We start from the raw sequence: 13,059 nt of genomic DNA on the forward strand, positions 1-13,059 counted from the left end.
CTTCTTTTGAAAGAGTGCTTGGCTTCTTTTCAAAGAGTGCCATCAATTAGTGGTTGGACGGTTACAAATACTACCACGTTTTCATTGACTGTATTAATGACCTAGGACTTGTTTAAGGCTATAAATAGGCTTCCATCTTCAACAAACACCATCATTCTTCACTTCACCTATTTTCTTCCATTCTCTTCAAAAATTTTAAGTTTTGTAGGAGTGTTTGTGGTGTCATGGTCATTGTTGACCGTTCCTATGAACCCTGCAATTGCATTGCAGCTTGTGTGGGGTTCATATAACGGTCAACAGAGACCTTTGACATCAAAGAAAGACACAAAAAAGCGTATAACATCTGGTCTGGATTAAGTTTTCCAGAAAACACTTCACCACTTTTCTTCAATTTTCTTCGTATGTATTTAGTTTTTTACGAGAGTTTGTGGTGTCATGGTCATTGTTGACCGCTCATACGACCCCTGCAATTGCTTTGCAGCTTATGCGGGGGTCGTATAACGGCCAACAGAGACCCTTGACATCAAAGAAAGACACAAAATATGCATATCGAATTGGTCCGGATTGTATAATCCGGAAACACTAACAATCTGGTTCGGAAAATGTAATCCGGACGAGGGGTATTTTTGGATGTTCATAACAATATATCTATTCTATGTGCTAGTTTGGAAGGTCTACTTTAGTTGTTGCATTAACCAAGAGTCACACATCTGAGGCATCCATGTGAGTCCAACCTATGTAAGCTTAAACAATGTAACTCTAGGGCCCTCTCATACACAGAAGGTCCAAAATCAAGCTCTAACGCTCGTGTAAAATCACGCTATTAATGAAATGGGTGGGACATTTTGCATCATTTGGAACCAAGGAACAACCTCTAAATCCAAACATAATTGCTAATTATCTACATTAGATGTTGCATAATAATCAAAGACTTTAAAAATCCAATCTATAACATTTTAGAAATCAAGTTTAACATTTCTCACCTGTTGTTTGGTTGGTTTAACTTGCGATTGAGTACCATGCGAATACCCTTGAAGTGTACCAAAGGCATCTGTGATTCGATTGATCTTGACATTCATCCACTCCATCTTTTCTAGCAGCTCTAAGTGGTACTTCTCTATTCTTTCACTTATTTGCTTCACTTCAGCTTCGAGTTCCATCATACTTGTGTTGTTGTCTGCCATGGTGAGATGAAACCACCAAAATTGTAATGAGCAGAATAAATGAATAACAAAAGAAAAAATAGTAAAAAAATTAAAATTGTAAATAATTACAATTAAGTATCTAACTTCTAAGAAACTAACATAGATAAGATGAAAGCATTTTGATTTTGATTTTGCTTCCTCATGTTACAAAAATAGCTTATCAAGACCATGCCATCACCTTCTTTTCCAATTGAATGGCGTTCCTTGTTAACATAATTTCCCATGTCTGGTTTGCAAAATGGTGTAATTTCATGAGCTCCTACATCTTTAACAAGAGATTGAAAAGTCTTTTTGATCCTCACTCCTGGATCATCATTGCTTTGGATTGTTTTCTTTGCACGCAAGTTCATTTTCTTGTTAGCCTTGAACAATCTTGCCTTTGAAGGGCTAGTCTCGTGAGAATGGATAGATTCAAATCTTTTAATGTACCACAAACCATCGTCTTCCAACTTAATGCAAATCTTGGCTGGACAATTTTTTTTCCTAAGATGGGAGAGTTTTTAACGAATTTTTTGACAGTCTAGACCCCTCTCTTAAGCAAGCAAGAATTACATAGCAGATCTCTCCATTATCTCCTTTTCTTGATGTTCTAATCTTCCACCTAAAACCCTTTTTCAAAGCATACTCTCCATAAAATGTTTTAACATCATCTATGCAAGAAAAACACATCCCTGTTTCAGGCTTCCAACGTGCTTCATCATCATTAGAGTTATCAACTTCCATACCTTCATTATCATTAGAGTTATCAACTTCCATACCTTCATTATCATTCGAGTTATCAACTTTTATAGCTTCATTATCATTAGAGTTATCAACTTCTATACCTTCATTATCATTCGAGTTATCAACTTCTATACCTTCATCACGAATAGTACCACAATCTACCAAATTCTTTGAACTATCCATGAAGTTCCAACTGAGGGTGAAAGTGGCAAGCCAAAACTGCATAAAATAAGTCATTAAGATCTACAATAAGTTATGTTGCAAACATGGAGATTTACAAGTTTATTTCATAAATTATAGTTGTAAAATTAAAAGACAATAACACTACAATAAGTAAATAATTACAAGGAAAAAGTTCTCATCAACCCAATACAAAATACACCAGACCCGTGACACAAAGCCAATGCTAGGAAATGCTACACACCAAAATAAAACAACCAAATAAGAGAGAGTAGCAGTCCTACAGCATTCCAATACCACACCATCAATGAGACTACACCATACCCCTACTAATATTACTTCACTCCATATTAGTAGATTTATCTTAAAAATGTGTTGTATTGTTGTATTATTTTATAATTAAAAACTTAATGTATTCATTTAAAAAAATGCTCCGTTAAAAGTTTTCTATAATCGATTTTAGTCTTTGCTTTTAAGTAAGGTCATGTGTACTCTTCATATTTTTGAATGAGTTTTTGCATGAGTGTTTAAAATATTATAAAAATTTCTCCCAAAAAAATAGAATTTTCTAAGAGAAACATGAATTAAATATGAATATTTAAGCACCAAAAATATAAAAATTCATATAATTCTTTAAATTTTATTCATATAATTCATATTAGATCATTTTAATAGATCTTTGACGTAGGAAAATATTGTGATGTCAATATGATAGTGATACACACTTAATTTATGATAGCAACCATGGTGGTAGTGACACAAACCTAAAATCAGTTATTTATCTTTAGTTACAAGCTGGAGTACGCGTTTTTCTTTTGTGCTTTTGAAATCAAAGTAAAATTATCAATTGATACGCACGCACGCACGCGCACACACACACTTTTCGTTTTACAATCTAGTAGAAAAAATAAATAAATAGTATTACTTTTATTTTAAGAATAAAAAACATCTTTTAGCCATACTCTATTTCATACAAGTAATTGAATTTCTTGTTTTTCAATGTTGATATATTATGCACTTTAAAATACAGTTATTTAATGATGCAGCACGAACAACGTTAATGAACATTGTTGAGGTTAACTTAAAATCAGTTTAAGTAGGTTATGTAAACGAGTTTACATGTATATACTTAAAATAAGATTACGTAGAATCGTTAAACAAGGTTGAAGAGGTTAAAACAAACTTTAACTTTTAGTTGTGTTTCTTCTTTGGCTTCCACTTTCATTTTATTAGAACAAAAACTTTTGATGTGATTCTTCATTTAAAAATACACTTTTTATGGTTATAATAAATTTTAAGAAAATTATGGATTTTAATTTATTTATTTTTGAACTAGGATTTTAAAATTATTAGTGGCTAAGTTTTAAATTATACGGAATTTTTGTTATATTAAAATACATTTAAGTTTTGTCTTTTGTATAATTGATTCAAAAGTTCAGTTAGCTTGTTGTTGTTTTTATCGTTTTGTAAATACTACTACAATAGGAGTGATTCAGATTATGAAAATTGGTTTTTGACATAGGAAAATATTGCGATGACAACATGTTAGTGACACACACTTAATTTAGAAGCAGCCTAATTTAGAGTATCATTTTTTTTCTTTTGTGATGGCAACCACGGTGGTAGTGACACAATCCCAAAATCGGTTGTTTATCTTTTGTTAGAAGCTAGACTACGTGCGTTTCTTTTATGTTTTTTTTTTAAAAATTAAATGAAAATTTACAGTACACACACACTTTTCGTTTTACAATCAAGTAGAAAAAATAAATATATAAATAGCATTACTTTTATTGAAAGGAAAAAACGTCTTTCATTTATACTCTATTGCATATAAGTAATTGAATTTCTTGTTGTTCAACGTTGATATGTTATGCACTTTAAAACACAATTATTTAATGATGCAGCACGAACACCGTTAGATAACATTTTTGAGGTTAACTTAAATTCAGTTTAAGTCGGTACATGTAAACTTAGTTTACATAATCTACTTAAACCGAGTTTAGATGTATATATTTAAAATAAGATTACGTAGAATCGTTAAGCAAGGGGGAAAAGTTTAAAACAAAATTTAACTTTTAGTTGTGTTTCTTCTTTGACTTTCACTCTCATTTTATTAAGACAAAAACTTCTGATGTGATTCTTAATTTAATAATACATTTTTTTTATGGTTATAATAAATTTTAAGAAAATTATGGATTTTAAAATTATGAGTGGGTAGGTTTTGAATCACACAAATTTTTTTATATATATTAAAATGCATTTAAATTTTATGTTTTTGTATAATGGATTCAAAAGTTCAGTTAGCGTGTTCTTATTTACATTGTTGTGTAAATACTACTACAATATGAGTGATTCATATTATGAAAGTTGGTTTTTGACATAGAAAAATAGAGTTTTTCTATTCACATCCCATGTAATTCTGGTTACACCTAAACTTACTTAAAATTTTATGATAATACAAAAATTGCCTTTTTATATAAATTTTCTTAAAACTTTGATTTTATTCAATGTCACTCTAAAATTTCACCCGATTTCACCCACAAATATCACGGATGTTCAATCAATCTCTATACAAGATTAAAGAATGAATCAAAACATCTTTCATCCACACTCTATTGCATATAAGTAATTGAATTTCTTCTTCTTTTTCAATGATGCTAGAGTTTATATTTATTTCTTGTTGTTCAACGTTGATATGTTATGCACTTTACAACACAGTTATTTAATGATGCAGCACGAACAACGTTAATTAAAATTGTTGAGGTTAACTTAAATTCAGTTTAAGTAGGTACATGTAAACTTAGTTTACATAACTTACTTAAACTAAGTTAAGTTTACATGTATATACTTAAAATAAGATTACGTACAATCATTAAACAAGGTTGAAGAGGTTAAAGCAAAATTTAACTTTTAGTATGTATACTTAAACTAAGTTTACATGACTTGCTTAAACTGAATTTAAGTATGTACACTTAAACTCAGTTTACATTACCTACTTAAACTAAGTTTACATGACCTACTTAGACTGAGTTTAAGATTAAATTAAATTTGATTTAAGGGTAGTTTTGTCATTTTAGGTTTAATTAGAAAAATTCAACACATGGATAGGAATCTTATTCCTTGGAATATTATTCATAGGAATAATCAAACAAACACACCCTTGTGTAAACATATCATTTTTTTTCTTTTCCATATCTTGACCACGAGTAGTATATGAAAAAAGTTCGTTTGTGCACGTCAATTTTCCAAAATTCTGTTCCTTTAAATTATAGTAATCGAATGTTAGGTTCCATTTTTCTATGATCCAAAATTGTTGTTTGATGTGTATAATGAATTTTTACATATTTGAATGTTCTTATGATCCGAGTCGAGACCAAAATTGTAACAAGAGTGAATTTGAAACTTGTGATTTGAACAATTTTTTTTTTTTTTATAAATAAAAAAATTTCATTAGTAAAGGTACTGCACAAAAAGTGTCATATTACATAACCATTAAAAGATTCACTTGCAAAAGGAAAGATACTACACACATAAACCTTAGTCATTAGCCAACAATGAAAAATCAACTACCAACGAAACTACTCGAACAATAAAAGCCCCACCAACAACGGTAATAAGGATTATCAATTCTCAGCAGCATCATGGCAAATAGGATAAGCACAATGACAGCTTAGGACAGTAAAAACGGTTACATTAGATATCATTTTTGGCATACAATTTACATCATCAAAACTGGAAGAAAAGTATATTAGCAACCACTCAAAAATGCAGTTTGAAATTAGGATTATATATTCAAGTTAAATATGTAAAAATTACAGAAAGTATAGTTTCATACCACAAATAAGATCACAGTAGGACTTCAGACAAAGTACATTAGATTTTCCATATCTGGATGCTACTTAAGAAACTAGGGAACGTTTGGATTTGAAACAGTTGACGAAGATGAAGATGCATCTGAATGTATAGGTTGAGAAAACACCATTGGATCAAAACATTGACGTCCTCTATAAGCAGCAAGGTCTGCATAGTGGACGGGTGGGATTAAGCGCACAACTTCATTGAACCTCGGTTAGCAAAAACATAATGCATAGATCAATCTTTACAGTTCATCCGAACTGAACTTGTTTTCATCCCACAAAACACGGTCTCCATTCGTGACTGACTGTAGAGGAAAAAGGCAAACTCAGAAGTATCAGCCAGCAGAGTGTCCACAACTGTGCGGGGCAACACGTTACTTGTGACGTCTCCATCCTTTGGAGACATAGGAAAGAAATGAGTTATATGCCCCTTCACAGCTACCACAACAATAATGGTCGGATGGTAATTTAAGCCACCAAAAACTCTCTTCAGGTCCTCCAACTCCACATTCAGGACCATGGAAAACTCTTCCCTAGAGACACCATCCCGAAATACGATTATTTTTTTAGGTTTAACGTTGTTCAATTTGTCATAATTTTCAACAAGATCAAAGCAAATTGCTCCGAAATTTAAAAAATTTTCACATTGACCCTCCTGAACTGAAATACGTGATGCGTACGTATTTGTGGCAGGCCAGTTGACTGTCGCAACAACTGCTGCAATCGATGGATTCCGACTGCAGTCCTTGGATGCAGGATGATTCACATCAGCCCTACAAGCATAACATATTCTTCATAATCAAAGAATGGGAGTAATCCTTTATCCACATTTCTTCCTCCCATCTTGACATTTATCTTTTGAGCAAGAGACGTTAGAAATGCACCTGACCTGGCATTATAGGGAGTTAGGCGAAACCACTGGGTCACTATACCGATCTCAGTTTCTGCTATAAATTTCAGCAACTTGTAAACTTTTATATTCTTCGACATTATGCAAATCAGAAGTTGCAACCGTCTTTCATTTATTGTCTTAATTCTGCTAAGCAATTCACCAAGGGAATCTGAATTTTCCAACTTGAATATTTTCAACGACTGCTCCATGTTAATGTCCAAACTTGTAAATTTGTGTCAAAGAGCCTCGATGAAGTTGGTTATATTATCATGCTAATCGTTAGTAAAATCTAAAATGGCCCAATGTTCAATCGGCTTAACTTCGACACTCAAATTTCCATCTAACTTCAGTAATTGAGGAATAATCACACGTCCTGTAACAACTGTCATAAGATTGTTTATACTGTGTGAACATAACTTGTATGATTGGCCATCTTTTCCACCTGTATCAGGTCTAGTTATCGGATATCTACAATCATCCTTAATAATGTCTGCATAGAAATTAGAAAAGAAAAAATCCCTTATTTTATAGGAAATAATCTCTTTTGAAAGTTTTGACCAGTTTGTTGTTACATATTCTTAAAAAACAAGAAAATAAACTATGTGATTTTTCGTTTTGATAAACAAACACAAAACACAAAAGAATGTCTGTTTTTTTTTTTAAAAAAAAAAATCTATAGAAACTAATCTCTAAATTATTGATCATCAAATTTACTTTTTTTATAATCCATAAAAACTTTCCTCGTACTCAATAATTTAAAGATTATTTGTAGTGGTTTATAAAAAAAAAGTTGTTTTGTGTTTGTTTACCATAAAGAAAAACAATTTTTCAAAACAACCTCTCATACATGAGAAAACAACTATTATAGTTTGTTCTTTTTTCTTTAAAATCTGTAACAAAGAAAGTCCAACAACTTTTAGAGTAATTGTTCTATTTTCAAAGAGTGAAATTTTTAAGAAAAAAGGTATAACAAAGGAGTTCTAATCTGAAAAAGTGAAGGAGTGTTGAAATAATTTTTTTTGTATCAGTACCTGGTAGAGAACTGGTGGGCGAGGGGTTTCCGACATGGACACTGTCACGGATGTGCTAAACTCGGCTACAACCTTTTCGACGACCTCTTGATCTTTCCATAGAGGGAGGCTAGAGTGAAAATGGTGGTTGATTACCTTGGAGAAAGTTGGGAGTAATGAGAGGTTAGTGAGAAACCATTGTATCTATGATCTATGGTCTCATTGGTTTGTTGTGATTGAATGCTAGAAAATTATGGAATTTAATTAATGGAATTTTTTCTACCTTTTTTCAACCTAATTTTTAAGGAATTAAATTAATTTATGAAATTACAAAGAAAAAAAATATGAGAACTGTTTGATTGAATAGCAAGCCCCCGTTGTTGAATATCTAAACTTTACTGTTGATTTTTCTTAAAAGTTTATGTCTTTAATTTGATTTTTGTCTGAAAAGAGATTGACAACAATGATTCTTATGTTAGTTGTCTTTAACTAGAATCTATTGCTGCATAAATGGTACAAAACTGGAAAACACAATTATGTGGAAGTAAGAACAGCAACAATCATGGTGTGTCTTTGTTTATTTTCTTTACGTTTGACTCTGGAAGAAGAAAAGATGCAGTTTTTGGTTGGAGCTGAAGGAGAAATGAAAGCGGCGCTTGAGAAGAGAAGAAACTAGAAAGCGAAATTAATCATATGGTTTCAATAGGTTTAAAACTAAAATAATGTTAACCATTGGATTTAATCGAATGGTTGTTGATTACTCCTCTCACCCTCTCACTGTTATATATATATATACACACACACACAGACACACACACACACACTTTTCGTTTTACAATCTAGTAGAAAAATTAAATAAAAAGTATTACTTATTGTAAGAATAAAAAACATCTTTTAGCCATATTGCATATAAGTAATTGAATTTTTTGTTTTTCAATGTTGATATATTATGCACTTTAAAACACAGTTATTTAATGATGCAGCACGAACAACGTTAATTAACATTGTTGAGGTTAACTTAAAATCAGTTTAAGTAGGTTATGTAAACGAGTTTACATGTATGTACTTAAAATAAGATTACATAGAATAGTTAAACAAGGTGTTAAACAAGGTTGAAGAGGTTAAAACAAAATTTAACTTTCAGTTGTGTTTCTTCTTTGGATTTCACTCTCATTTTATTAGATCAAAAACTTTTAATGTGATTCTTAATTTAAAAATACACTTTTTATGGTTATAATAAATTTTAAGAAAATTATGGATTTTAAAATTATTAGTGGCTAAGTTTTGAATCATACAAAATTTTTGTTATATTAAAATACATTTAAGTTTTGTCTTTTGTATAATTGATTCAAGAGTTCAGTTAGCTTGTTGTTGTTTACATTGTTTTGTAAATACTACTACAATAAGAGTGATTCAGATTATGAAAATTGGTTTTTGACATAGGAAAATATTGCGATGACAACATGTTAGTGACACAGGCTTAATTTAGTGGTAGCCTAATTTAGAATATCATTTTTTCTTTTGTGATGGCAACCACGGTGGTAATGACACAAACCCAAAATCGGTTGTTTATCTTTTGTTACAAGCTAGGCTACATTCATTTCTTTTATGTTTTTTTTTTAAAAATTAAAGGAAAATTTACAGTATTTATACACACACACACTTTTCGTTTTACAATCAAATAGAAAAAATAAATAAATATCATTACTTTTATTGAAAGGAAAAAACATCTTTCATCTATACTCTTGTTGTTCAACGTTGATATGTTATACACTTTAAAACACAATTATTCAATGATGCAGCACGAACACTGTTAGATAACATTTTTGAGGTTAACCTAAATTCAATTTAAGTAGGTACATGTAAACTTAGTTTACATAAACTACTTAAACTGAGTTTACATGTATATATTTAAAATAAGATTATGTAGAATCGTTAAGCAAGGGGGAAGAGGTTAAAACAAAATTTAACTTTTAGTTGTGTTTCTTCTTTGGCTGTCACTCTCATTTTATTAAGACAAAAACTTGTGATGTGATTCTTAATTTAATAATACATTTTTTTATGGTTATAATAAATTTTAAGAAAATTATGGATTTTAAAATTATGAGTTGGTAGGTTTTGAATCACACACTTTTTTTTTATATATTAAAATGCATTTAAATTTTATTTTTTGTATAATGGATTTAAAAGTTCAGTTAGCTTGTTGTTATTAACATTGTTGTGTAAATACTACTACAATAGGATTATATATTCAAGTTAAATATGTAAAAATTACAGAAAGTATAGTTTCATACCACAAATAAGATCACAGTAGGACTTCAGACAAAGTACATTAGATTTTCCATATCTGGATGCTACTTAAGAAACTAGGGAACGTTTGGATTTGAAACAGTTGACGAAGATGAAGATGCATCTGAATGTATAGGTTGAGAAAACACCATTGGATCAAAACATTGACGTCCTCTATAAGCAGCAAGGTCTGCATAGTGGACGGGTGGGATTAAGCGCACAACTTCATTGAACCTCGGTTAGCAAAAACATAATGCATAGATCAATCTTTACAGTTCATCCGAACTGAACTTGTTTTCATCCCACAAAACACGGTCTCCATTCGTGACTGACTGTAGAGGAAAAAGGCAAACTCAGAAGTATCAGCCAGCAGAGTGTCCACAACTGTGCGGGGCAACACGTTACTTGTGACGTCTCCATCCTTTGGAGACATAGGAAAGAAATGAGTTATATGCCCCTTCACAGCTACCACAACAATAATGGTCGGATGGTAATTTAAGCCACCAAAAACTCTCTTCAGGTCCTCCAACTCCACATTCAGGACCATGGAAAACTCTTCCCTAGAGACACCATCCCGAAATACGATTATTTTTTTAGGTTTAACGTTGTTCAATTTGTCATAATTTTCAACAAGATCAAAGCAAATTGCTCCGAAATTTAAAAAATTTTCACATTGACCCTCCTGAACTGAAATACGTGATGCGTACGTATTTGTGGCAGGCCAGTTGACTGTCGCAACAACTGCTGCAATCGATGGATTCCGACTGCAGTCCTTGGATGCAGGATGATTCACATCAGCCCTACAAGCATAACATATTCTTCATAATCAAAGAATGGGAGTAATCCTTTATCCACATTTCTTCCTCCCATCTTGACATTTATCTTTTGAGCAAGAGACGTTAGAAATGCACCTGACCTGGCATTATAGGGAGTTAGGCGAAACCACTGGGTCACTATACCGATCTCAGTTTCTGCTATAAATTTCAGCAACTTGTAAACTTTTATATTCTTCGACATTATGCAAATCAGAAGTTGCAACCGTCTTTCATTTATTGTCTTAATTCTGCTAAGCAATTCACCAAGGGAATCTGAATTTTCCAACTTGAATATTTTCAACGACTGCTCCATGTTAATGTCCAAACTTGTAAATTTGTGTCAAAGAGCCTCGATGAAGTTGGTTATATTATCATGCTAATCGTTAGTAAAATCTAAAATGGCCCAATGTTCAATCGGCTTAACTTCGACACTCAAATTTCCATCTAACTTCAGTAATTGAGGAATAATCACACGTCCTGTAACAACTGTCATAAGATTGTTTATACTGTGTGAACATAACTTGTATGATTGGCCATCTTTTCCACCTGTATCAGGTCTAGTTATCGGATATCTACAATCATCCTTAATAATGTCTGCATAGAAATTAGAAAAGAAAAAATCCCTTATTTTATAGGAAATAATCTCTTTTGAAAGTTTTGACCAGTTTGTTGTTACATATTCTTAAAAAACAAGAAAATAAACTATGTGATTTTTCGTTTTGATAAACAAACACAAAACACAAAAGAATGTCTGTTTTTTTTTTTAAAAAAAAAAATCTATAGAAACTAATCTCTAAATTATTGATCATCAAATTTACTTTTTTTATAATCCATAAAAACTTTCCTCGTACTCAATAATTTAAAGATTATTTGTAGTGGTTTATAAAAAAAAAGTTGTTTTGTGTTTGTTTACCATAAAGAAAAACAATTTTTCAAAACAACCTCTCATACATGAGAAAACAACTATTATAGTTTGTTCTTTTTTCTTTAAAATCTGTAACAAAGAAAGTCCAACAACTTTTAGAGTAATTGTTCTATTTTCAAAGAGTGAAATTTTTAAGAAAAAAGGTATAACAAAGGAGTTCTAATCTGAAAAAGTGAAGGAGTGTTGAAATAATTTTTTTTGTATCAGTACCTGGTAGAGAACTGGTGGGCGAGGGGTTTCCGACATGGACACTGTCACGGATGTGCTAAACTCGGCTACAACCTTTTCGACGACCTCTTGATCTTTCCATAGAGGGAGGCTAGAGTGAAAATGGTGGTTGATTACCTTGGAGAAAGTTGGGAGTAATGAGAGGTTAGTGAGAAACCATTGTATCTATGATCTATGGTCTCATTGGTTTGTTGTGATTGAATGCTAGAAAATTATGGAATTTAATTAATGGAATTTTTTCTACCTTTTTTCAACCTAATTTTTAAGGAATTAAATTAATTTATGAAATTACAAAGAAAAAAAATATGAGAACTGTTTGATTGAATAGCAAGCCCCCGTTGTTGAATATCTAAACTTTACTGTTGATTTTTCTTAAAAGTTTATGTCTTTAATTTGATTTTTGTCTGAAAAGAGATTGACAACAATGATTCTTATGTTAGTTGTCTTTAACTAGAATCTATTGCTGCATAAATGGTACAAAACTGGAAAACACAATTATGTGGAAGTAAGAACAGCAACAATCATGGTGTGTCTTTGTTTATTTTCTTTACGTTTGACTCTGGAAGAAGAAAAGATGCAGTTTTTGGTTGGAGCTGAAGGAGAAATGAAAGCGGCGCTTGAGAAGAGAAGAAACTAGAAAGCGAAATTAATCATATGGTTTCAATAGGTTTAAAACTAAAATAATGTTAACCATTGGATTTAATCGAATGGTTGTTGATTACTCCTCTCACCCTCTCACTGTTATATATATATATACACACACACACAGACACACACACACACACTTTTCGTTTTACAATCTAGTAGAAAAATTAAATAAAAAGTATTACTTATTGTAAGAATAAAAAACATCTTTTAGCCATATTGCATATAAGTAATTGAATTTTTTGTTTTTCAATGTTGATATATTATGCACTTTAAAACACAGTTATTTA

The 13,059-nt window shown here is 31.2% G+C and overlaps 2 protein-coding genes and 1 pseudogene across 2 annotated transcripts; all 3 read right to left on the reverse strand.

Moving 5' to 3' along the window:
- Positions 1-1,291: 1,291 nt before the first annotated feature.
- Positions 1,292-2,165, reverse strand: LOC146911905 (protein FAR-RED IMPAIRED RESPONSE 1-like; annotated as a pseudogene).
- Positions 2,166-6,200: 4,035 nt separating this feature from the next.
- Positions 6,201-7,066, reverse strand: LOC146911906 (protein argonaute 2-like). The gene is made up of 2 exons (XM_085717954.1): positions 6,855-7,066; positions 6,201-6,738 (listed from the first exon to the last, which is right to left on the reverse strand). Exons 1-2 carry the CDS (start codon positions 7,064-7,066, stop codon positions 6,201-6,203), a joined length of 750 nt encoding a protein of 249 aa, XP_085574080.1.
- A 3,352-nt stretch (positions 7,067-10,418) lies between these two features.
- Positions 10,419-11,284, reverse strand: LOC146911907 (protein argonaute 2-like). The gene is made up of 2 exons (XM_085717955.1): positions 11,073-11,284; positions 10,419-10,956 (listed from the first exon to the last, which is right to left on the reverse strand). Exons 1-2 carry the CDS (start codon positions 11,282-11,284, stop codon positions 10,419-10,421), a joined length of 750 nt encoding a protein of 249 aa, XP_085574081.1.
- Positions 11,285-13,059: the final 1,775 nt, after the last annotated feature.

Source organism: Medicago sativa, chromosome 6, assembly GCF_051527215.1.
Source record: "Medicago sativa cultivar Bolivia chromosome 6, Bolivia_mono, whole genome shotgun sequence".
Classification (NCBI taxonomy): domain Eukaryota; kingdom Viridiplantae; phylum Streptophyta; class Magnoliopsida; order Fabales; family Fabaceae; genus Medicago; species Medicago sativa.

Excerpts from the sequence above, each read along its gene's own strand:
- LOC146911906 (XM_085717954.1), bottom strand. The coding sequence starts at position 7,066 with ATGGAGCAGTCGTTGAAAATATTCAAGTTGGAAAATTCAGATTCCCTT. Across the intron at positions 6,739-6,854 it reads CTAACTCCCTATAATGCCAG|GGCTGATGTGAATCATCCTG; the intron begins GTCAGGTGCATT and ends TTATGCTTGTAG.
- LOC146911907 (XM_085717955.1), bottom strand. The coding sequence starts at position 11,284 with ATGGAGCAGTCGTTGAAAATATTCAAGTTGGAAAATTCAGATTCCCTT. Across the intron at positions 10,957-11,072 it reads CTAACTCCCTATAATGCCAG|GGCTGATGTGAATCATCCTG; the intron begins GTCAGGTGCATT and ends TTATGCTTGTAG.